The sequence below is a fragment of the Podarcis filfolensis genome (genome assembly GCF_964270895.1).
Source record: "Podarcis filfolensis genome assembly, chromosome: 15".
NCBI lineage: Eukaryota > Metazoa > Chordata > Lepidosauria > Squamata > Lacertidae > Podarcis > Podarcis filfolensis.
The window spans coordinates 1,405,400-1,430,811 of NC_139618.1; the positions used below are offsets into that span (position 1 = coordinate 1,405,400).

At 46.1% G+C, this 25,412-nt stretch overlaps 1 protein-coding gene across 5 annotated transcripts; it reads right to left on the reverse strand.

Annotated features, from left to right (window-relative positions):
• Positions 1 to 307: 307 nt before the first annotated feature.
• On the reverse strand, positions 308 to 25,043 carry DHRS13 (dehydrogenase/reductase 13). Of its 5 annotated transcripts, none has more exons than XM_083587981.1 (5): positions 24,480 to 25,043; positions 21,916 to 22,034; positions 4,677 to 4,800; positions 3,630 to 3,941; positions 308 to 3,074 (listed from the first exon to the last, which is right to left on the reverse strand). In XM_083587981.1, the coding sequence occupies exons 1-5, from the start codon at positions 24,610 to 24,612 to the stop codon at positions 2,812 to 2,814; spliced, it is 951 nt and encodes a 316-aa protein (XP_083444107.1). In that variant the 5' UTR covers positions 24,613 to 25,043; the 3' UTR covers positions 308 to 2,811. The 5 variants fall into 5 exon arrangements, with proteins under 5 accessions (XP_083444107.1, XP_083444106.1, XP_083444108.1 ...); XM_083587980.1 differs by lacking the exons at positions 3,630 to 3,941; positions 4,677 to 4,800 and adding exons at positions 11,672 to 11,983; positions 19,675 to 19,798 and having other exon boundaries at positions 24,480 to 24,990; XM_083587982.1 differs by lacking the exons at positions 21,916 to 22,034; positions 24,480 to 25,043 and adding exons at positions 5,626 to 5,744; positions 6,517 to 9,973.
• Positions 25,044 to 25,412: the final 369 nt, after the last annotated feature.

A 25,412-nucleotide genomic window follows, 5' to 3' on the forward strand; every position in this document is an offset into this window, starting at 1 on the left:
CGGGAAAGGGGAGCGGAGGGAGGAGGAAGAGGGAGAAGCCTCCTCCTCCGCCTTCGCCTCAGGCCGCCATTTTGGGCGGAGGAGGAAAGGGTGAGGGGAGAAAAAGAAAAGGATAAAATAAAGTGCCCCCCCATCTTCCTGAGAACACGCGCCCTTTGTGAACACACGTCGCATTGTTTGGTTTTCGTTATTATGTTACCTGTTTTCGCGTTTTCGCACGAGATCCTCCTGCAGAGAAGGGCAGTGTATAAATTCAATAAAAAAACCCCTCAGAATTCGAAAAAAAGTTACGATCCAGACGGGGCACAATAAAAATATAATTTATTATTATTGTTGTTGTTTTTATCAACACACCACACACTCCAGGTCCCAGGTGGGGTACAATCAATCCATCAATGATGGTAAATATCATTCTTGTTGATTCTTGTTTAGTAGCCCTTCGCCCCAAGGTTGGGCACATTTAAAACATAATATAAAAACAGTGGTAAAAACAGCTTGCCATTGCAGAAACATGGCAGGTCCTAAAAACCTACATCTGAATGGTCCTTGTCTTTTAAGGGCATCTTCCCATTTGTCTCCTCTCCCTGCATATATTTATTCTGTGATTAGCAATAGTTTTTCTGCCTCCGTTTTTTCCAAAGACCATCCTTGAGACCCCCCTCCCCTCAGCCCAACATAGATGCCCCCTCAGCCACTCCAGTCTTGCCCAGCTGGCCTCAAAATTACAGCTCCCACATTATGCTTTCCCCCCACTTGCTAAGAAACGTGTATTTTAATGTGGCATCTCCTACAATTTGGACTCCAGCCGCCTTTGCTCTTTTTTTTAAGTCTCTGCTAAAGACATTTCTGTCTGGGGAAGCCTATCCAGACACACAAACAAGCTGCCATCTGTTTTAATTATTACTAATATTGTTTTAGGTTCTAAAAAAGATTTCACTGATAATTTTGCTGTTTTGTTCTTTTTCTGGTGGTTTAGTCAGGTGGCATATAAACATTGTGGGGAGTGAAGTAATATGTACCTAAATCAAGTTTCATTTTTAACATTTCAGCTTCTGCCACAATCAGCTGCTCTGATAAAAATGAAAGAATTGAGCTGAGAGTTCTGCATTGCAGGGGGTTGGACTGGATGACCCCGAGGTCCCTTTGATATAGGAATTGGAGACTCCAGGTGTACATTTTTATTATTTTAATAACGTTTCAGTGTTTCGCTTTAATTGCATTTAACCTTTCAGAATGCATTAGACTTGATCTTTGTGTGTTCTGCATTTGTGAATCTTCCTTCTAAGCTACTCTCCTCTCTCTTCTTATCTACTCCTGAAAATCGTACTAATGGCAGTAGGATGTTTTAGCACCAGAGTGAGAATCAGCTATCCTTGAAGCTATCTGAGACTCAGGAAGAGGATTTTATGATGCTCTTCCCTCTCACTGAAGGCTAAGCTGCCAGGGTAACGCTAGATATCCGAGACCTTAAATGGTCAAATGGCCTGGGCACATCAGGGCCATTCCAAAGCGATTGCAGGGGGGAAGATGCCAGCATGAAGTCACACATGCTTTACGTCTCATGACCTGTAATCTTTCCTGACATATGTTTAAGGATGTCTTATGACTCTTGGTTTGCTGTGTTTGAACTACTGAATTGCCTCGGGGCAGACCTCAACTGGCATGTTGAGTCGAGTCAGCTCTGTCCTATTGCAATAGCTATAATAAAACTGGGTCCCTAAATCTGGATGCTGGACTTGGAAATAGTTTCCTTGGTTCTGTGGTTTATGCAAAAGGTGGTTGTTCCTCACCTGGGTAACAAAGTGGTGCAGAGGTGAATTCTTACCATACCTTCTAAGTCTATGATATTGCCAAGATGGTGGGTTCTGGAGTTTTGAGACTGGAGGGATGCTCAGAAAGTCTTCAGTTGCTGCAGCTCAGTTATAAATGGTGCTATTATTGGTGAGTGCTGCACTTTAAGCCACTTATTAGCAATCCTGGCTTTCATCCTTGTACTTACATTGTATATTGCCTACACTGACTGGCAGCAGGGGCTCTCTCCTGTTTTTCAGACAGGAAGTCTCTCCTAGCCTGAGGATGAAACCTGGGATGTTTCACACGCAAACCAGGTGCTCTGTACTACTGCTGTGTGACACAAAATGCCCCTTTTTTACCTGAGAACCTGGAGAGCAGCTGCCAATCAGAGTAGATTGGACTATATGGACGAAGAGTTTTACCTAAGATAAGGCAGCTTCCTTCCCATGTTCCTATCACACAGCTATTTAGATATCCCTGCGTGTTGATTGGTGCCTTCCATTATTATTGCCGTTTATGGTTCGTGGTGGTTTACAAAAATCGGGTGTCTCCCTTTCTCTGCAACACACGGGAATGCAGGAATCTCAGCTAAAGTGTCCATGACAGATGCCATCCAACCTCTGTTTAAATCCGAAACCTTAAATGTCAAGATTGACAGACAGGTCTGTTGACACTGCAATGTTTGGAACTATTTCAACAGTGGTTGATGCCATGCTGACTGCTGTTGATGCACTAAGATCAAGATCCCTGCATCTTCCTCAGTGAAAGGCCCAAGGCATCTATCGCCACCTGACGTCCTAAGACACCATCCAAGCCCTATCCACCGGTTGGCTATCATTCAAAGATGCCTCCAGTTTACGAAAATGAGAAGTGCTGCTTTGGGACAGTGCTATTTCCCCTTTAGAAACCTGCCATGTGAGGCTACAATGTGATTCTAAACTTTTCCTCAATTTCATGGATGGTTCTGCACAGGCACCCATTCTATGGAGGTGAGCCCTCTTTGAAAAACACCACAGCCTAGTTCGCCAGCCCCACCATCCTCTCGCTGACTTCCCAAAGTTTCTTGGCCACAGCGTCATCCCGGGCATGTGGCTTGGGGTCGTGCAGCCTGCAATTGGCAAAATAGCGCCCGCTGTACTTCTCAATGCCTTCCTCAGTGGCACAATAGATGGACGTCTGAGCTCCATTGGTCGTGTCTCGGAAGAAGAGCCAGGAGATGGGGAGGAAAAGAGGCTTCAGCCAAACCGAAATGTGACGGAAAAAATCTGATTTAACAAGCCCTGAAAGCAGAAAGATAGGAAAACATCAGTTGCCAGAACTGGATAGAATAAGAAGAGAGCCCAGCTGATGGACCAGACTTCAAAGGGGGTCCATCTAATTTAGTATCCACTTTTCCACTGTGGCCAACCAGATGCGCCTTTTTGCAGAACAGAACAGTCAACAGTCAGGAAAAATGGGAGCTGGAGTCTAATAACATCTAGAGGACCAATGGAAGCTGGTCCATTAGGGCAACCTCAGTCTGCTTCTCAGACAGTCCCCAACTGCCACCCTTCCTACTTACAACCAGCCCAGAGGGTGATCCTGCCCATCAGCTTCCTTCTCTTCCACAGCCTCAGTGTTGCCCCTTGTAAATCTCTGCAGGGATAAGGATGAGGATGGGGGCAGAACTAGGAGGAGTTGGCTCCACCTGCCATTGACTCTGTCTCTGCCCTTCACTGGTTCTGGCTCTGTCTATTGTTGGGCTCCCTGCTTTCTGCCCCTCCAGTCCCCCAAGGGCACCAGCCACCACTATAGAGGGTCCCAGGTTAAGGAGCTGAGCTGAACCTGCCACCTACCTGGATGGACAGCGTAGCAGGTAACATTTGTCCCTTCCAGTCGATTGGCAAGCTCCCGGGTGTACAATATATTGGCCAGTTTGCTGTTGCAGTACGATTGGAACCCTGCCAAGTGCCCATCTACTGGCTTGTGGGTGTTCTGAAAGTCAATCTTCCCCGTTTGATGTGCTTTGGAAGCCACCACCACCACACGGCTGGGCGCGCACTGCTTCATCCGCTCCAGGAGGAGGTGGGTCAGAAGGAAATGGCTCAAGTGATTCACCTGGAACACCAAATTGAAGCCATCCTCACTTCGGCTTCCAGACCCGACACCTGCCGGAACACGAAGCTGGATTAAACAGGTGCAACGTGGAGGCAGGCCTTTTCACTGGTGGCGCCAGCCCTGTTGAAATATGAGAGGCCCCCATCACTATCATCTGCTGTCTCTTGAAGACACACCTGTTTAGGCAAGCATAGTCCATATAAGTTTATTGTTCTAGCCCAGGGGTCGGCAAACTTTTTCAGCAGGGGGCTGGTCCACTGTCCCTAAGACCTTTGAGCGGCCAGACTATATTTTGAAAAATATAGAGATGCATTTTAGATAAAAGGACACAGCATTCTATGCAAGAGCTCCAGGCAGGCCCCACAAATAACCCAGAGATGCATTTTAAATAAAAGGACACATTCTACTCGGGTAAGCCATGCCCCCCCCATGACTCTCCCTTCCCTTCTCCACAGCACCGGACGAGCCCCGGTGGCTGCTTACCTGTGTCTTGCGAATGGCAGGGGCTGGCGGTGGTGGGAGGATGAGCAGTGCGTGAAAGGGCTCTGGAGAGGGGCTGGCAGCAACAAAGCCCAAATTGAACCTGCTTACAATGGCAGCCACTCAAGCCCTAACGCTGCTGCTGCTGCTGCTGCTGCTGGCACCACAAAGCCCAGCCCACTTCCTCTCAGTCTCCAGAGTTTCAGGCAGGGGACATTCCCAGCCCTACCTGGGGATGCCATTGGGGACTGAAAACCTTGGACCTTCTGCATGCAAAGCAGCTATGCCCCTTCCCCAAATCTCACCTGCATTGTTGATGAGAATGTCAAGGCGGGGCTCAGATTTCAAGAAAGCTGCTGCAAAAGCTCTCACTGACTTGAAGCTGGCCAAGTCCAGGCTCATGAAGAGAACTTCATTGTTCCCACTTTCCTGCAAACATTAATGGGGGGGTATGGTGGGGAACAGCATAAAGAATAAGCAATACAAATGCAAAATATATAAATCAGTGGATTAGATTAGCAGATCAACAAAGCTTGTTCACCACCACCCCCATCCCAGGAAAAAAACAGGCGAGGAGGTGTGTTTAAAGTATGCACCTACTACACCTATTCCAGGGAATGGTGTATGGTGGGAAAACATCCTCCATGCACCTGCCCCAATGTTATAATACCACTAGGGTAGACTTTTCTAACCTGGTGCCCTCCCAGATCCACTGGACTACAACTCCCATCAGCCCCAGACAGCTGGGTGATGCTGAGGCTGATGGGAGACTAGGTCCAAAACATCTGGAGTGCCAGGTTGCTGAATTCTTCTGGAAAGCTAGACCTCCCTCCTGCCAAGGAAGGGTCAGCTGTTCAGATTTCATTGGAACTCCCTGCTGACTGGTATCAGGCAGGTGCCTTCACTGTACTCTTTTCAGTGCCTGCTAAAAACACTAGTGTTTAGACAAGCCTACCTTGAGGTTTGGAAAGTTTATGTGAGTTCCCCCAGTCTACTCTGATTTATTTATTTTATTTTATTTTTGAAGTTTTACATTGTTACATTTTTCTTGCTAATAATTTTATTGATTTAGTTTGTAAACCGCTTTGAGGGTTTGTTTGTTTTTTTAAAAAACAATCAAGTGGGGGATAAATTTTATGAAGTGAATATATTAGGCCACGTTTTTACAGTGAAATTGCTTTGAGAAGTGATTTTAAAATGGAATCACATAAATAAAGGCTGCCATTTTGAAGGAGGCAGGTGGCCGGCACTCACCCTCCTGATATCATAGACGGCAGATTCTCCTCGCCCTCTGTCGCGGCAAGCCAGGATGACGCGGGCTCCCCTCCGGGCCAGATCCAGCGCAGTTGCCTTTCCAATCCCAGTGTTTCCACCTGGAAAAGTTCAAGGGGAAAATATTATTTGCTGGGGGTCTTGGCGGACCGCAGAACAATTTTTCTGGCAATAGTAATGAGCTGTGCTAGATGCTGTATGGTTTTAACCGCATTTTCACTATATCCTTTATTTTTACAGGTTGCATTTTGTTGCATTATAATTTGATTTCCAGAGAGTTTGTGGTCAGAGGCAGTACATGCTTCTGAATGTCTGTTGCTGGAAACAGCAGGAGGGGAGAGTGGTGGTTGTGCTCAGGGATCTGCTTGCTGGACTAAGTGGGTCCCTGGCCTGATCCAGCTGAAGGCTCTTCTTAAGAGAACTCAGCATGCAATACAATACATACCAATATTGAATGCTATGGATGTGCTGTCTCTCATCTTCCACTACAAACCCTCAGACATGTCACACACCACCTGAATAAAGCTCTGGAACCCTCTGCCAGATGCTCTTGGACTACAATTCCCAGCATTCCCAATGCTGAGGAAACATGAGGGGTGGGTGGGCTGGAGTGCAGGCACACCTGGGGAAAGGTCACCGGTGCAACCCTATAATAGATTTGCTGAGAAACATGCCCCTTTGGCGCTCCAGGGAGCTGCCTTCTAAGTCAGCCTGCGCAGGATCGCAGCCGGGGAGATGCGCTCAGTCTCGTCTGAAGTTTTTTTCCTGGAATCCCGAAGCAGGAAACCCCGAAGCGGGAGCTCCCGCAGACCCTCTTCGGACGCTCTAACCACTGCACCGCGCTGCCCCCTGTCTTCCGGGGGCGATTCTCACCCGTGACCAGCACCGTCTTGCCCCGCAGGCTGGTCTCGTTCTTGCACGTGGCCCCTTTGATGAAGTTGTAATAGAGCAAGGCGTAGAGGCCCAGCGCCAGCGCCAGACCCGCCAGCGCCTCCGCGGCAGCCATCGCGCGCTTGTTGCGCCCGGAGCGCAAAAGGGAGGAGGAGGAGGAGGAGGCGGCAGCAGCCTAGGCGCGCATCTTGCGCCCGCGATCGCCGGCTCCTGGCACTGCTTGTCGGAGGAAGAGGCGGAAGCCGCTGCTCCTCCTCCTCGGGAGACAGGTTCCCAGCAGCCAGACGCGCCCCGGATCCTTCCTCTTTCTCCCGCGGACCCGTGCGCAAGGCTGCGCGCCCTTGCGCTCCAAGGCGTGCCAAGAACGGAGCCGGAACCCCTGGCCGCTTGAAGAGATGCGCGTCACGGTCAGCTGTATCCCGGACAGTGTGTGTGTGGGGGGGGGGGTGGTCAGAGCTCCGCCCCATAGCAAAGTCCGTGTCCCTGGCCCCGCCCCGCCAGGAGGGTCCAAAGATGCAAAGGTCGCCTTGATCCGTTGCTGTCCTTCGTTACGCGCACGTCCCATCCTCGGATAGATGGCACCCGCATGAGTGCAATTTCAGGGGCTCCATGATCACTGCGGATGGTGACAGCAGTCACGAAATTAAAAGACGCCTGCTTCTTGGGAGAAAAGCAATGGCAAACCTAGACAGCATCTTAAAAAGCAGAGACATCACCTTGCCAACAAAGGTCCGTATAGTTAAAGCTATGGTTTTCCCAGTAGTGATGTATGGAAGTGAGAGCTGGACCATAAAGAAGGCTGATCGCCGAAGAATGGATACTTTTGAATTCTGGTGCTGGAGGAGACTCTGGAGAGTCCCATGGACTGCAAGAAGATCAAACCTCTCCATTCTGAAGGAAATCAGCCCTGAGTGCTCACTAGAAGGACAGATCGTGAAGCTGAGGCTCCAAGACTTTGGCCACCTCATGAGAAGAGAAGACTCCCTGGAAAAGACCCTGATGTTGGGAAAGAGGGAGGGCACAAGGAGAAGGGGACGACGGAGGACGAGTGTTCTCGAAGCGACCAGCGTGAGTTTGACCAAACTGTGGGAGGCAGTGGAAGACAGGAGTGCCTGGCATGCTGTGGTTCAGGGGGTCACGAAGAGGCGGACACGACTAAACAACTAAACAACAACAGCTTGAATAAAATATCGCGGGTGGGGGCAGGATCGACCGCAAGACGTGATGCACCTTGCAGTGCTGGATTTACGTATATGCGAAACAAGCTATAGCTTTAGGCCCCACTCTCTTGGGGCCCCCAAAAAAAATTTAAAGGAAAAAAAACTGGATGTACATTTCCAAAATATAAGATAAAAACAAAAACAAAAACCGACATACAGCAACAGTGTTTTGTGTTGTGTAGGCTCCTGTGATGTAAGTCATGGGCCCCACCTGCTCCCTAAAATATCACTGGTTTGCTCATTTCTATATCAATTACTTTGATCAAATACATATTTTGTTACATGCAAATGGCTTTAGATTCCTATTAGGTCCATAAATTACCATATAGCATATATTCAACACAAAAAACAGTGACAATTTGTTGTTGACAAAGGACAGCTGGACATATAAAGGGCCCCATTACCTTCAGTAGCTTAGGGCCTCATCAAACCTAAATCCGGCCCTGCATGCACACCATTTGAATGGCAATGATGGCCATCAACTTTTTTGGGGGGCAGCCAGACCCCTCAAATATTTTATTGGGGGGCCAAGCCCTAGAAGCTGGCTCCTATGATAAATAATAAGGAAAAAAGAAAACTGAGCAAAGTTGTATGCTGCGCTATACCCACAGGTCTCAGAGCTATTCAAAGGATAAAACCACAAAATACATAATAAAAATAATAAAAAAATAACCCAATAACCCCACTCCAAAAAAATTAAAATATAAACCCCACATTTTAGAAGGGCACTGTTTTCTGAGAGCCAGCTCTCTTAAACTCAGGCTTGCTTGCTTCAAACAGGTTGCAAAGGCTTGGCAAAGGTTTGACAAAAGGCTTTCCGCCCCTTGAAACGCTGCCTTCCACTGGAAATAATCCTGCAAAGAATTTCAACTGCAGACATGGGCCATGAACCCCACTGAAGGAAAGCGAAGAAGTCTCACCTCCTTAGGGAGAGAGAGATTGGCAGCTTTCGGAAGGGAACCATTTTTTGCGCCTGAAATTCCAGTTCCACCATAGTGGGTGGGGAAGGAAAAAGGCGGGAAAACTCCCCACCTCAAGGACAACTCAGAACCCACAGAATTATCATCATTATTAAACTTTAAAACCACCCTTCATCAAGAGACCACAGAGCGGTTTACAACACAGAACACAAAATTAATAATGACAAAAATGTTATAATAGGCAGTACCTCCCTCCCACCACCACATTTTAAAAGGCCACAAATTGATTAACAGCCAAAGGCCTGGTTGACAAGGAATGTTTACGCCTGATGCTTCACCCAGAGGCTGTTGTGGGGTGTGGGGGGATTATTTATTTTCTTATTAATGCCTGCCTTTCGCCCAAAGATCCTAGGGTGGGGTCACAGCATTAAAACACATTATTCTTTTTTATAAAAAAACAAACAAAACCACACATCTCAAAACAACTTAATTCATTATTTATTATTGATTTCATAAAAATTATATACCGCTCGAGTGCAGAAAAAAACCTCCAAGCAGTTAAAAAGTCTGCTCAGCAGCCGTGACACCCATGTGGCTTCTCTTGCCTTAAAAAGATCCGCTAGTAAAAAAAAAAAAAAGAGCGGGAAAAATGAAAAAGGAGGAGGGAAATGGCGGCCCGCAAAGCGACAACAGCAAATATTACACCGGACGCTTGGTACCACTCACTTTCGAATATCGAAAAAATGGAGAAAATTACACATCATTTCAGACTTCAACAGGGACTTGAGCCTCCAGGCACTTTTGGTAAGATCTGGCGTTCCTTTGTGACATTTGCAATGGGCCACTTTCAAGGCAACCCTCCTCACAGGCTTGGCAAGTCTGGAACCAGACCTGATGATCTGCGACACCGATAGCCTTGACTTGGACTTTGCTGTTTTGGCCCACGTGCAACTGTACCGTTTTATAGTTTTCATTTTTCATCTCTTCATTTTTCCCCTGTTGCCACTGTTCTTTTTCCTTTATATACATTGTAAAATGGGGTGGGGGAAACCCTTTACCAAAAGAAAAAGAGAAAGACAGCTGCAAAGATCTCCTCCAATGCCCAACCCGCTGTGATCACCAGGGAACAAAAAAGGAGAGAAACCGTGGACAACCTAAGAGCGCTCAGGGGAACACTTTAGAACCCTGCTTTTTGATGCCACAATTTGACTTTAAAGTATTCCTCGATTTCATGGATGGTTCTGCACAGGCACCCATTCTATGGAGGTGAGCCCTCTTTGAAAAACACCGCAGCCTAGTTCGCCAGCCCCACCATCCTCTCGCTGACTTCCCAAAGTTTCTTGGCCACGGCGTCATCCCGGGCATGTGGCTTGGGGTCATGCAGCCTGCAATTGGCAAAATAGCGCCCGCTGTACTTCTCAATGCCCTCCTCAGTGGCACAGTAGATGGACGTCTGAGCTCCGCTGGTCGTGTCTCGGAAGAAGAGCCAGAAAAGAGGCTTCAGCCAGACTGACATGTGACGGAATAATTCAGTGTTAACAAGCCCTGAAAGAAAAAAAAATCAGTAGCTAGAACTGAATGGAGGTCCATCTTGTTTAACATTCTCTTTTCCGCTTGGGCCAACCAGATGCCCCACCTGGGAAGCCTGACATGAGCAGAACAGCACTTCCTCAGCAGCAGCAGCAGCAGCAGCTGGTGTTTAGAGGTCAACTTCCTTTGATACTGGAGGTTCCATCTAGCTAGTATCCACTAGTATGACTGGAGCTGATGGCAGTCATCGTTCAAAGCACCTGAAGGGCATTGTAGTGATCTGATGGGATTACTATGAGGAATAATAAAATATGCATCAAGCCATTGTGTCCACTATGAAAGCATTGTGTTGACTGGGTTTGATTCAATGACAATAATTTCTGATCAAATCCCACAAGCCTCTCCATCTCTACCATTTGCTTTCTCTACACCTGACAGGCATGTATAAGCATTCTAAATACACAGGCCAGTTGTTCACTGGGCATCCTCACTACATAAAGATAGGAAGTTACTTTGATGTAGTTTAATCTTTAGATAGATATTAAGAGTTCAAGAAGAGAGTTCACAAAGAGATGATAAATACTACCCATCCTTCCTCTCCTGTTTATGACCTCCGGGGTTTTCCTAAAAGCATTCCTCCTTGCTTCCTCTTTTATTTACTCTGGACTACTATGCATGCTCAAAGTAGCTCTTTGTAGTTTTAACTTTTAACTTTGTCCCACGTGGGGCTTTTGAAATGCTCAGAGGAAATCTGATTGGTTCTTACAAACACTGTGTAAAAAGTTCTTATGTGAATAAAACGACCTGGGCCGAGGGGTGGACAGGAATTATTATGGCCACCTCCTCCCAGAGTCTTGCTGGTCAAGGCTCATGTGTATTCTATTAATCAGGGTCCAATCCTTCCTTGTTTTGGGAACGCTACAGGCATCAGGTTGCCAAAGGCTAGTCTAGTTGCAGATGGCAATGATGACCAAGAAATTTGCAAAAGGAATGTATGTTCTAGGGCAATGAATGAAAGGGTGAGCTGCACAGGAATCTCTGGCATTATTGGCCCTCCAGATAGCAAATACCCTGTCCTGCAGATGTTGTAGGATCCCAGTTAGCACAGTCAACGGTCAGGAATGATGGGAGCCCAACAGCATCTAGAGGACCAATGGAAGTCTGCTTCTCAGACAGTCCCCATCTGCCACCCTTCCTACTTACAACCAGCCCAGGGCGTGATCCTGCCCATCAGCTTCCTTCTCTCCATAGTCTCAGTGTTGCCCCTTGTAAATCTCTGAAGGGATAAGGATAAGGATGGGGACAGAACTTCTACCTGCAATTGATTCTGTCTCTGCCCTTCACTGGTTCTGGCTCTGTCTATTATTGGGCTCCCTGCTTTCTGCCCCTCCAGTCCCCCAAGGGCACCAGCCACCACTATAGAGGGTCCCAAGTGGAGGCAGGAGCTGAGCTGAACCTGCCACCCACCTGGATGGACCGCGTAGCAGGTAACGTTCGTCCCTTCCAGTTGATTGGCGAGCTCCCGGGTATACAGCATATTGGCCAGTTTGCTGTTCCTGTAGGACTGGACCCCTGGTGATTGCCCATCCACTGGCTTGTGGATGTTCTGAAAGTCAATCTTCCCCCACCGATGTCCACTGGAAGCCACCACCACCACACGGCTGGGCGCACACTGCTTCATCCGCTCCAGGAGGAGGTGGGTCAGAAGGAAATGACTCAAGTGATTCACCTGGAACGCCAAATTCAAGCCGTCGCTGCTTCGGCTTCCAGTCCTGACACCTACCAGAAAATGAGGTTGGATTAAACAAGTGCAGCATGCAGACAGGCCTTTTCTCTGGTGGCCCCATTTCTGTGGGAGGCTCACCCTGCTGAAATATGAGAGCCCCCCATCACTACTGGCATTCTGCCGGCTCTTTGAGACACACCTGTTTAGCAAGAAGACCCAGGTAACTACCGACCATGCCATTTATAAATGTCTTTATAAATGACTTGGATGAAGGAATTGAGGGGATGCTGAACAAATTTGCAGATGACAGTGAATTTTTTTGGGGAAATGAATACAATTAATTGAAAAAATGTTTAAAATGACATTTGTAAAAAAAACCAGAAGCATTTCTGTTAGGGATTGTAGGACAAGATCTTCCAAGAAAAAGAAAGAACTTATTTATGTATGCTACAACCGCGGCAAGAGTCTTGATAGCACAAGGATGGAAGAACCAGGAAATCCCAAGGAAAGGGAGACTTCCGGAGGCGGCGCCAACGGCAATGGCGGTCTCCTTCTGAGTAGGAGGGAGAAGCTCCGCAGAAAGTGGGTCTGTCCGCTACGGCGAAGCGGAGACCCGGCTGAAAATCGCAGGCAGAAGGAGCCTGCGAGCGTGGGACTCGGCGGGCACCAATAGCGCCCCCCGATTCAGCGAGGGAGCCCCGCAAGGGGTTCCGGAGCGTAACGGGAGCGGCGCGGTGCTATGAGTCGACTGCTGCTTCTGCGGGGTGAAGCCGCGTAGCTGTTGCTGGAGAGCGCTGACCTTTTTCCTGTGAAAATTTGGCTGCTAAACGACTATCCGTGAGTAGGTGATTTTAAAAGAACTGGATTTGAAGAGAAAAAACTTGAGAATTTGGCACTGAAGCGGGAAGGTGTAAACAGGAAGTCCGCCTTTCCGCTTTGTGAAAGATCAAAGCAAAGACGTTTCTACACTAGTACCTCAAAGTGGAGACTTAAGAACTTTAAATTCAAGCATTAAAACGAAAGAATTCCCCCCCCCCCCAGATCAGGAGAGGGGGGAAAGAAAGGAAAGTGACTTTATTTCTTCTGGGAAATTTAATAAAAAAAAAAAGCTGTCTTTGGAAATCCCTGGGAACGGACTGCCAGGTGTATGAGGACTGTTACATTTGGACTTGCACTACTTATGAACATTGCTACATTTAAGATTTAACTCTGCAAGGTGATACATTTGAGAGTCTTCTTTGGATTGGAAACTGTTGCTTGTTTATATTGGAGGGGACATGGAAATTTAGGAAGGTACTTTGTTACTGCGAACTTTATGGCTGCTACAGTGTCCCCCTAGAGGACTATTGAAGAGTGCATCTAGCTGGGGAAATTTTCCATTGCTGACATTGGGGAATTTCCACAGTAAAGCCAGACCGTGGGACCGACCTTGACTGAAAGATAAAAGGGGATGACTGAACAAAGAGCAACAAGATCCAAGGGCAGAGTGCAACAGTCTAGTACAGTCTCCCAGCAACGTAGAGCATCTGTGCCCGGCCTCCCTGTGACTCAGGAGGAAGATTCGGGGCAAACCGAGATAAAAGGAATGGCCTCAGAAGGGGAATTTACATCTGTACTGAATAAAATTTATGAGAAATTGGAAGGCCTAAGTAAACAGGTCTCAGACCAATCAACTAAAATTGAAGGGAACACAGCCAGTATTAATTCAAACACAAAAGCTATTGAAAAATTGCTGGAGGAATCTGCGTCTACTAGAAAAATAGCTGAGGAAGCAAAAGAAAAAGTTGTGGCTGTAGAGGAAGAAATTAAACCTATGCGTAAACAGATTGGGGATCATCAGGCTTTATTGTCTATGATCGAATTGAAAGAAAAACAGACAAACCTGAGGATCAGGGCCGTGCCGGAACTTGAAAAGGACAATTTGAGTGATTATCTTACACAGGAATTTGTGAAATTTTGGAATTTGGAGCTGGAAAAAGATTTTAAGATAGTGAGCGCTTTTAGACTTGGAAGAGGGGGGAGGAAAAACAGGGTGAGAGACTGTTTGGTGACCCTCCGTTCGAAGGAAGAGAGGGATAAAATATTGAGTGCACACTTTCAGAAGACCTTAGAGATCAACGACTCCAGAGTTGAGATTTTCAAGGATATACCGAAATATCTTTTGGACTTGAGAACCAATTACGGAGACTTGGTGGCCCTACTGAGAAGAAACTGCATAGCCTTTAGATGGGAATTCCCCCAGGGACTGTCTTTTACCTATAAAGGGAAAAAGTTTAGAATCAGATCAGTGGAAGACAAGGAAAGATTTTTGAGAGATTTCGAAGAAGACTTACAAAAAGAAGCGACAGAAGTGCCAAGAGACCAGAGACCAGGAGTTTTAGACATAGCACCACCACCTTTGGGACCTGACAAATCAAAAAGAAAGATACCACCGCAAGAACTGGACGAGCTTTTGGGAGCAGCTGGAGGAAATTAAAATAAACACATCATGTCTCTGCAATTATTAAGTTGGAATATTCACGGTTTTAACTCCCCGGAGAAGAGGAGGAAAGTATTTCATATATTGAAAAAGGAACAATTGGACTTAATTTGTTTACAGGAAACCCATGTGGTAAGGCTCCATAGAAAAGTCCTTATTAACAAAAGATTGGGCCAAGAATTTATCTCATCGGACAAAGTCAAAAAGAGAGGAGTTGTTATCTATGCTAAAGAAAGCCTATCACCGAAATTTGTTTTTAAAGATGAACAAGGAAGGTTTGTTGCAATCGAGATTCAATCACAAGGTGAAAAATATTTGATCGTAGGAGTGTATGCACCAAACGAGGGGAAGTCTGAATTTTTTAAGAAATTGCATGAGACATTGTTGGACTATTTGGACTATAACATCATTATGATGGGAGATATGAATGGGGTGGTATCTACAAACATGGACAAGTCGCAGAGACAGGTGGTAACTAAAGATGGCAGATTACCAAAAACCTTTTTTGAATTGGCTGACAATATGGACTTGATTGACATTTGGAGAACTAAGAACCCCCTTGGAAGAGAGGGAACATTCTTCTCTGAAGCCAATATGACCTGGACAAGAATTGACCAAATATGGATAACTAGAGGACTGGCACCTAAGACACGAAAAGTGGAAATTTGCCCAAAAACTTGCTCCGACCATAATGCAGTGAAGATGGAGATGAAACTAACGCCAATCGGTTCCTACAGATGGAGGATGAATGACACCCTGTTCAGAGACCAGGAGGTGATTAAGAAGGCCCAAAAAACTTTGAGAGATTACTTTGAGATAAATCTGAACACTACGGTTGAAAAAAGGACAATCTGGGACGCAGGCAAAGCGGTTATGAGAGGGTTTTTGATCCAACAGAATGTAATAAAGAAGAGAACCCAAAATGAGAAAAAAGATAAAATTTTGGAAAAAATAAAAGAAGGAGAGAAGAAATTAAGAGCGAAACCAAAATCGCAAGAGATTCTGAGAGAAATTAAGTTATATCAAGTACAGTATATGAAAATGATAAATCAGGAGGTGGAATGGAAAATTAAGCAGATGAGACAAAAGTCATTTGAATCGGCCAACAAATGTGGGAAACTGCTAGCATGGCAGATGAAGAAAAGACAGAAACTAAATACTATTACAAATTTGGAGGTAAATGGAAAGATCATACAGAATCCATTGGAAATTAGAAACTGTTTCCAGAGATATTTTAAACAACTATATACACAAGGGCCACAGAAAGAGGCTGAGCTAGACCAATTCCTGAGGAAAAATGGACTACAAAAAATCTCTCAAGAAAAAAAGACAATGTTGAGTGATAAAATTACAGAACAGGAAGTGGAGGGTGCCATTCAGAATATGCAGTTGGGTAAATCTCCAGGACCAGATGGTTTAACCTCCAAATATTATAGAGTTTTGAAAGATTGGTTAATTCGGCCACTAAAGGAGGTCTGCAATGAGATCTTAGAGGGGAAAAAGGCACCGGAGTCGTGGCAGGAAGCCTATATTACACTTATACCGAAAACTGAGTCTGAAAAGACGCAACTTAAGAACTACCGCCCCATAACCCTGCTTAATGTGGATTACAAAATATTTGCGGATATTTTGGCTAATAGGTTAAAAAAAGTACTATTGGAAGAGATCCATAAGGACCAAGCTGGCTTTCTCCCGGGTAGACACCTGTCGGACAATACGAGGAATATAATTAACATTTTGGAGAAGCTGCAAGTGAACATAAATACCAAAGCAGTTTTAATTTTTATAGATGCGGAGAAAGCCTTTGACAACATTTCTTGGTGTTTTATGAAGAAAAATCTTCAGGGGATGGGGGTGGGCCAAGGGTTTGAGAATGGTATAAGTGCAATTTACTCAGAACAAAAGGCTAAACTAATTGTTAACAATGTGGTGACAGAGGAATTTAAGATAGAGAAAGGTACACGACAAGGCTGCCCAATTTCCCCATTGCTCTTTATTTCAGTCCTGGAGGTATTATTGAACATGATTAGAAGGGACCGTTTGATTAAAGGTATTCAGGTCGGAGCCAAGCAATACAAACTGAAAGCATTTGCAGATGACCTAGTTTTAACATTACAGGAGCCAGAATCTAGTTCGAAAAGGGTTTTGGAATTGATTCAAGAATTTGGTCAGGTGGCTGGTTTTAAATTGAACAAGTCAAAAACTAAAGTTCTTGAGAAAAATTTAACACCGATTGAGAAAGAAAGGTTTCAGAAGGAGACAGGCCTAACAATAGTAAAGAAAGTTAAATATTTGGGGGTTAACATGACTGCTAAGAACTTAAACTTATTTAAAGACAACTATGAGAAATGTTGGTTAGAAGTGAAGAAAGATTTAGAGATATGGTCAAACCTGAAGCTTTCCTTGTTGGGCAGAATTGCGGCTATTAAGATGAATGTATTGCCAAAGATGTTATTTTTGTTTCAATCTCTGCAAATTTTGGACAAGATGGACTGTTTCAAGAAGTGGCAGAGAGATATCTCTAGATTTGTCTGGCAGGGCAAGAAGCCCAGAATAAAATCTAAAATACTAACTGATGCTAAAGAAAGAGGCGGATTTGCCCTGCCAGACCTGAAACTTTATTATGAATCGGCCGCATTTTGTTGGCTGAAAGAATGGCTGCTTCTTGAGAACACAGACATTTTGGACTTAGAAGGTTTTAATAATGTTTTTGGGTGGCATGCATATTTGTGGTACGACAAGGTTAAAGCACATAAAGCATTTAAAAACCATATTGTCAGGAAAGCATTGTTTAATGTCTGGATAAGATATAAAGACTTACTTGAAAATAAAACCCCAAGGTGGTTGTCACCAATGGAAGCAAAGGCACTGAAAAAGTCCAATATGGAGGCCAAATGGCCGAAATATTGGGAAATATTGGAACAAGAAGGAGATAAATTGAAATTGCAGAGTTATGAGAAATTAAAAGATAAGGTGCGAGATTGGCTGCATTATTTTCAAATAAGAGAGGCCTATAATTTGGATAAAAAAATAGGTTTCCAGGTGGAAAAATCAAAATTGGAAACTGAATTGTTAGAACCCAAAACTAAAACACTTTCAAGAATGTATAACTTGCTGCTAAAATGGAACACGCAGGACGAAACAGTTAAATCTGCTATGATTAAATGGGCACAAGATGTTGGTCATAACATCATGTTTGCTGACTGGGAACAGTTGTGGACCACAGGTATGAAATTTACGGCATGTAATGCCCTAAGAGAGAATATTATGAAAATGATATACAGGTGGTACATGACACCAGTCAAGCTTGCAAAAATCTATCATTTGCCCGATAATAAATGTTGGAAGTGTAAAGAAAATGAAGGAACATTCTTTCACCTTTGGTGGACGTGCCCAAAGATTAAGGCTTTCTGGGAGATGATCTATAATGAAATGAAAAAAATATTTAAATATACATTCCTTAAGAAGCCAGAGGCCTTTCTCTTGGGCATGGTCGGCCAATTGGTGCCAAAGAAGGACAGAACTTTCTTTATGTATGCAACAACAGCAGCAAGAATTCTCATCGCAAAGTATTGGAAGACTCAAGAGCTACCCACCCTGGAAGAGTGGCAGATGAAGCTGATGGACTATATGGAATTGGCGGAAATGACTGGCAGAATCCGAGACCTGGGAGAAGAGTTGGTGGAAGAAGACTGGAAGAAATTTAAAGATTATCTTCGGAAATACTGTAAAATTAATGAATGTTAAAATTATGCTTGGATTGGTAATAAGTGGTAACTAGTGACAAAAGTCAATAAGATTATGTAAAAAATGTATGGATAAATGGTTGAAAATATTGAGGTATAATATGTTATGACACAAAGTTAAGATATTTGAAAAAGGGTAAGAATTTGCTGAATTAAGTATGTAAATGGGAACACAAAAGGGGGGAGGTGTGAGGAGGTCAAGGATACAAGCATATGACTTTGAGGATATAGAGAAAAATGGATTTGTTTTATCTTTTTTAACTTCTTTTTTTTCCTTAATTAGTTGTGTTTGGTGTATTTTGTGTGTTTTCTTTTTTTTTGTATTGTCTATCTTTATCTGAGGTTTCTTTTTTTTATTATTCTGTAAATTTTTACTTTTTTCTTGTGTAAAACTTTAATAAAAATTATTTTAAAAAAAAAAGGAAATCCCAAGGAAAGAACAGTGGCAAGAAAAATTGATGAGCTACGCAGAACTGGCTAAATTGACTTATAAATTGCGGGACAAGGACAACTGTGACTTTAAGGGAAAATGGGAGCTTTTTACAAATTATTTTAAAAGACAGCAAAATGAACTGGACTCCTTGGCAAGTTTTGAGTAAAAATACAGAAATTTATTGGTCGATAACAGGGTAGATAGGTAATGTAAGGACATGTAACATGCAGAGAACAATATGTCCTGAAAAATCAGAGAGAGGAGCTGAGGGAAGTCTCTGGGGAGGGGAGGGAGGGTTTGAAGGGGGGATACGGGAAAAAGGGGGGGAATAAGGAATATGATATGTTTTGATAGTTTGTATATTGAAATTGTTAATAAAAATATTTTTTTAAAAAAAATTGCAGATGACACCAAACTGGATGGGTAGTGAATGCCATGGAAGACAGAACCAGGATTCAAGAAGACCATAGCAGATTGGAGAACAAGCTAACAAAATGAATTTCAAAAAGGACAAATGTAGGGTTCTGCACTTAGTCAAGAAGCTGCACAATTATATGATGGGGACACTTGGCTTGCCAGTAGTATATTTGAAAAAGGATCTAGGGGTCTTAGCAGACCACAAGCTTGACATGAGTCAACCATGCGATACAGCAGCAAAAAGAGCCAATGCTATTCTAGGCTGCATCAAGAGAAGTCTAGTGTCCCAATCAAAGCAAGTAATAGCTCCACTCTATTCTGCCTTGGTAAGTCCTACTTAGAGATGCTGTTGGGAACAGAACTTTGGACCTTCTGCATGCAAAGCAGGGGCTCTATCAATGAGCTATAGCCCTTCCCCTAAAAGTAAAGCAGGATTTCAGCCCTCATGGTTTTGAAGAAGAAGAAGCAGATTTAAACAGGAACACAGGAAGCTGTCATAACAATACACAATCAGATCCAACTAGTTCAGTATTGGCTACACTGACTAGTGGTGGGTCTCCAGAGTTTCAGGCAGGGGACATTCCCAGCCCTACCTGGGGATGCCATTGGGGACTGAAAACCTTGGCCCTTCTGCATGCAAAGCAGCTGTGCCCCTTCCCCAAATCTCACCTGCATTGTTGATGAGAATGTCAAGGCGGGGCTCAGATTTCAAGAAAGCCGCTGCAAAAGCCCTCACTGACGTGAAGCTGGCCAAGTCCAGGCTCATGAAGAGAACTTCATTGTTCCCACTTTCCTGAGCAGGGGGGAAAAGCCACAAGGAGCGTTTAGCCCTAGCAAGAAAGTTTGCCCCCTGTCCCACTCCCAGAGCCAGGCCACAACCAGGCTCCCTTTGCTGTGCCACGCCATGGTCTTGCTCAGAATCTAGGCCTGTTTCTCGAAGCTGCAGGAGAGTTGCGCTTGTGCTCAGATCCTGCTTGTGGGCTTCCCACAGCAGACACCAGATTGGCCACTGTGAGAAGTGGAGGCTTGGCTAAAATAATAATAATAAATAATAATAATTATTTATTTATACCACGCCCATCTGGCTGGGCTTCCCCAGCCACTCTGGGCGGCTTCCAACAAAATATTAAAATACAGTAATGCATCAAACATTAAAAGCTTCCCTAAACAGGGCTGCCTTCAAATGTCTTCTAAAAGTCTGGTAGTTGTTCTTCTCTTTGACATCTGGTGGGAGGACGTTCCACAGGGCAGGTGCCACCACCAAGAAGGCCCTCTGCCTGGTTCCCTGTAACTTGGCTTCTCGCAGCGAGGGAACCGCCAGAAGGCCCTCGGAGCTGGACCTCAGTGTCCGGGTAGAACGATGGGGATGCATCCGGTGCCTGATCCAGCAGCCTGGCTCTTATGCTCAGGTTATCTGAAGATTCACATGCCAATTAAGCTCTGGAAAAATATTACGGCCACAAATCCAGACTTCAGATTTATTTTCTTATTTCATTTGCAATTTCCTTTCCCCACAGACGATCAAGATTAAGGAAAAATATATGATGGTGGTGAATGGCATAAAGCATAAACAATAAAACTACATTCCTAAAACAAATATGAGATACATCATAAATCAGTAGATCAGATTAGTGCATCAGCAGCACAGCTGCTTCATCACCACCCCAGTCCCAGAAAAAGCCAGGTGAGGAGGAGAATTTTAAGCAGGCTCCTAAATGCCAATGCTGTACAGGGCAACTTGATATTATTCCCTGCAAGTGCATTGTGGGAAAACATCCTCCAAGCACCCCCACCCCAATGTCATATTAATAATAATAATAATAATAATAATAATAATAAATTTTTATTTATACCCTGCCCTTCCTGGCTCAGTGCAGTTAACTACAAATTTATAGATAGGTAGCCGTGTTGGTCTGCCATAGTCAAAACAAAAAAAAAAAAATTCCTTCCAGTAGCACCTTAAAGACCAACTAAGTTAGTTCTTGGTATGAGCTTTCGTGTGCATGCACACTTCTTCAGGTATCTTTCTTCAGGTAACTTAGTTGGTCTTTAAGGTGCTACTGGAAGGTACAAATTTATAACAATTGATGCAACAAAAAACAGCATAAAATACAGTATAAAACATGAATAACAATAAATTCAGAATTCAAAAATCAACTTAAGGGGAAAATCCATCCAATAAACATTAGATGATCACCAGGGCTAGGTGGCTAAATTAGTCCTATTTGGGCCAGCAAGGAGACCAGGGGAGAATTAGCTGTGGGATCCCAGAGCGGGTGATCTTCATAAAAAGGGGAGGGGGAGGGAAGGAAGGGGAATAAAAGATCAGGCTAAGTTCAAGTTGAAAGCCAGGTGGGATAGCTCTGTCTTACAGGCCCTGCGGAAGGAGGTTAAATCCTGCAGGGCCCTGGTCTCATGGGACAGAGCATTCCACCAGGTCGGAGCCATCACTGAAAAGGCCCTGGCCCTGGCGGAGGATAGTCTGACTTCCTTAGGGCCCAGGACCAGAACTATGATTATTCATGGCCCGTAAGGTCCTCTGTGGGGCAGACCAGGAGAGCCGGTCCTGTAAATACGAGGGCCTTAAGCCACAAAAGGTTTTAAAGGTCAAAACCAGCACCTTAATACCACTAAGGTAGACTTTTCTAACCTGGTGCCCTCCCAGATCTTTTGAACTACAACTCCCACACAGACAGCTCTGTGATGCTGATGGGAGAGCGGCAGGTTGGTGAATTCTCCTAGAAAGCTTAGCCCTCCCAGCTTTCTAGAAGGAAGGGCTGACTGTTCAGATTCCATTATGACATGCTTTTACTGTGAAATCGCTTCAAGATAGTTCAAGGGAAGTGATTTCTAAGTGGAGGTGAAGAAATAAATGCTGCCTTTGGAAGGAGGAAGGTGGCCGGCACTCACCCTCCTGATGTCATAGACGGCAGATTCTCCTCGCTCTCTGTCCCGGCAAGCTAGGATGACGCGGGCTCCCCTCTGGGCCAGATCCAGGGCCGTTGCCTTTCCAATCCCAGTGTTTCCACCTGGAAAAGTCCGGGGGAAAGAATGATCTAGAGCAGTGGTTCCCAAAATGTGTGTTTGGTGGCTTACTGACTGCTTGAAATTTGTTGAGGGTCTTCGCGGACCCCTGAATGGTTTTTCTACCTGCTGTGGCAATTGTAATGAGCTGTGCTAGGTGCTGTATGGTTTTTAACTTCATTTTCACTACATCCTTTATTTCTTACAGGTTGCGTTTTGTTGCATTATGATGTGGATTCCACAGAGTTTGGGGTCAGAGGCAGTACATGCTTCAGAAGGCCACTTGCTGGAAGCAGCAGGAGAGGGGAGTGGCTCCTGGGCTCAGGCCCTGCTTGTGGGGGCAGCTGGGTGGCCACCAGGACAGGAGGTTGAACCAGATGCACCATTGGCCTGATCCAGCAGCCAGGCTCTTTCCTTTCCTGGAGGCGGTTGGAGGATGGATGGTGGGTAGCAGATTGAGGTTGACTCCTCCTGACAAGACAGAAGTACTGTTTTTGGGGGACAGGAGGCGGGCAGGTGTGGAGGACTCCCTGGTCCTGAATGGGGAAACTGTGCCCCTGAAGGACCAGGTGCGGAGCCTGGGAGTCATTCTGGACTCACAGCTGTCCATGGAGGTGCAGGTCAATTCTGTGTCCAGGGCAGCTGTTTATCAGCTCCATCTGATACGCAGACTGAGACCCTACCTGCCCACGGACTGTCTCGCCAGAGTGGTACATGCTCTGGTTATCTCCCGCTTGGACTACTGCAATGCGCTCTACGTGGGGCTACCTTTGAAGGTGACCCGGAAACTACAACTAATCCAGAATGCGGCAGCTAGACTGGTGACTGGGAGCAGCCGCCGAGACCACATATCACTGGTATTGAAAGACCTACTCTGGCTCCCAGTACGTTTCCGAGCACAATTCAAAGTGTTGGTGCTGACCTTGAAAGCCCTAAACAGCCTCGGTCCAGTATATCTGAAGGAGCGTCTCCACCTCCATCATTCTGCCCGGACACTGAGGTCCAGTGCCGAGGGCCTTCTGGCAGTTCCCTCACTGTGAGAAGCCAAGTTACAGGGAACCAGGCAGAGGGCCTTCTCGGTGGTGGCGCCCGCCCTGTGGAACACCCTGCCACCAGATGTCAAAGAGAACAACAACTACCAGACTTTTAGAAGACAGCTCAAGGCAGCCCTGTTTAGGGAAGCTTTTAATGTTTAATAGACTATTGTATTTTAATATTCTGTTGGAAGCCGCCCAGAGTGGCTGGGGAAACCCAGCCAGATGGGTGGAGTATAAATAATAAATTATTCTTATTCTTAGGAGAGCTCAAATTGTAGCAGAATACAATACAATATATACAAATATTGAATGCTATGGATGTGCCGTCTCTCATCTTCCACTACAAAACCTCAGGCACATCACAGACCTCCTGAATAATGCTCTGGAGCCCTCTGATGGGAGCTGTAATTCAACAGAGGACCCCCCATCTCAGGGCCAGCTGCCAGGGCACCATTATCAGCCCCCTTCACGGCATTTATTCATCTCTTTATCATATACAGTGGTACCTTGGTTTAAGAACAGTCCGGTTTAAGAACTATTTGGTTTACAAACTCCACAAAACTGGAAATATAGTGTCTTGGTTTGAGAACTTGACCTCGTTCTAAGAACGGAATGAGTTTGACCAAACTGCGGGAGGCAGTGGAAGACAGGAGTGCCCGGCGTGCTCTGGTCCATGGGGTCATGAAGTGTCTGCCACGACTAAATGACTAAACAACAACAAGAACAACAGAATCCGAACAGTGGAAGGGCACCGGCAGCGGGAGGCCTCATTAGGATTTAAGAACGTTTTTGGTTTAAGACTTCCAGAACGGATTAAGTTCGTAAACCGAGGTACCACTGTATTATATATAATAAATTTATATATAACCAACCTGTCACCTCTGTAGGGCGCCTCTTAAATGCCAACCCTCTTCTATCTCATTTCCAGGTTGGGTTGGAAATGGAGGAGCAGTAATCTCTCTTTCACTATCACGTGTTCCCTTCATCCTGACTGAGCCATGCTGCCTGGGGCTTCTGGGAGTCCCAGAACAGGAAAAGCGCCACAGGTTTCTCCATCCCTGGGTGTGCAGCCTTACTCAACACATCATAATTACCCAAGCCCTCCTCTGCACATCTCTGCTTGGCAACAGGAGGGCAGGTTTGGCCCAGCAGCCATTAGCTGCTCATCCCTCCTGTCAAACCTGATAACTTTTTTGCCACTGACCTGATGCACTTTGCCTCTAGTGTTTGTTTGTTTTTTTGACACAGGGAGTCCCCTCGTTTATATCTTTGAATGTTGCTCAGGCTGATCTGGGGTTTTTTTCCTGGGGATCAAGGGCCAGGAAACCCCGGAGCGGGAGCTCCCGCAGACCCTCTTCGGACGCTCTAACCACTGCACCACGCTGCCCCCTGTCTTCCGGGGGCGATTCTCACCCGTGATCAGCACCGTCTTGCCCCGCAGGCTGGTCTCGTTCTTGCACGTGGCCCCTTTGATGAAGTTGTAATAGAGCAAGGCGTAGAGGCCCAGCGCCAGCGCCAGACCCGCCAGCGTCTCCGCGACGGCCATCGCGCGTTTCTTGCGCCCGGAGCGCAAAAGGGAGGAGAAGGAGGGGGCGCCAGCAGCCTAGGCGCGCATCTTGCGCCCGCGATCGCCGGCTCCTCGCACTGCTGGTCGGAGGAAGAGGCGGAGGCCGCTGATCCTGCTCCTCGGGAGACAGATTCCCAGCAGCCAGACGCGCCCCGGATCCTTCCTATTTCTCCCGCAGACCCGTGCGCAACCCTGCGCGCCTGCCGCCCCTTGCGCTCCAAGGCGTGCCGGGAACGCTTGCAGAGATGCGCGTCACGGTCAGCGGTATCCCGGACCGTGTGGGGGTCAGAGCTCCGCCCCATAGCAAAGTCCGTGTCCCTGGCCCCGCCCCACCAGGAGGGTCCAAAGATCCAGGCCGCTGCTCCTGATGCTCCTCCTCCTCGGGAGGCGGGTTCTCAGCAGCCAGACGCGCCCCGGATCCCTCCTCCCGCTCCTCCCCTCGCGGGCCCTTGCGCAAAGCTGCGCGCTCCTGGAGACGCGCTGCAACCAGAGGACCAGCCATCTCTCTTTGACGGCCAGCAGGAGCAGAGATGGGGAACACCTGTGACCTTGCAGATGCTATGGGACTCCAGTTCCCTTCATCATAGTCCGTGGACCAGACAGAGCGCCTCCAGATTTCCTCCACGCGGGGTTTGCAGCCATCCGCCCTTGTCTTCTGGGAAGCCCGGTTGCCAAAGCTCGCCTTCGCCCATCACTGTTTGGCAGCAGAACAGGCCAGATGTGGCGCCGAGGCCACCAGCTGCGGATGTCTGCCTCCTTCAGCTGAGACCTTTTCTGCC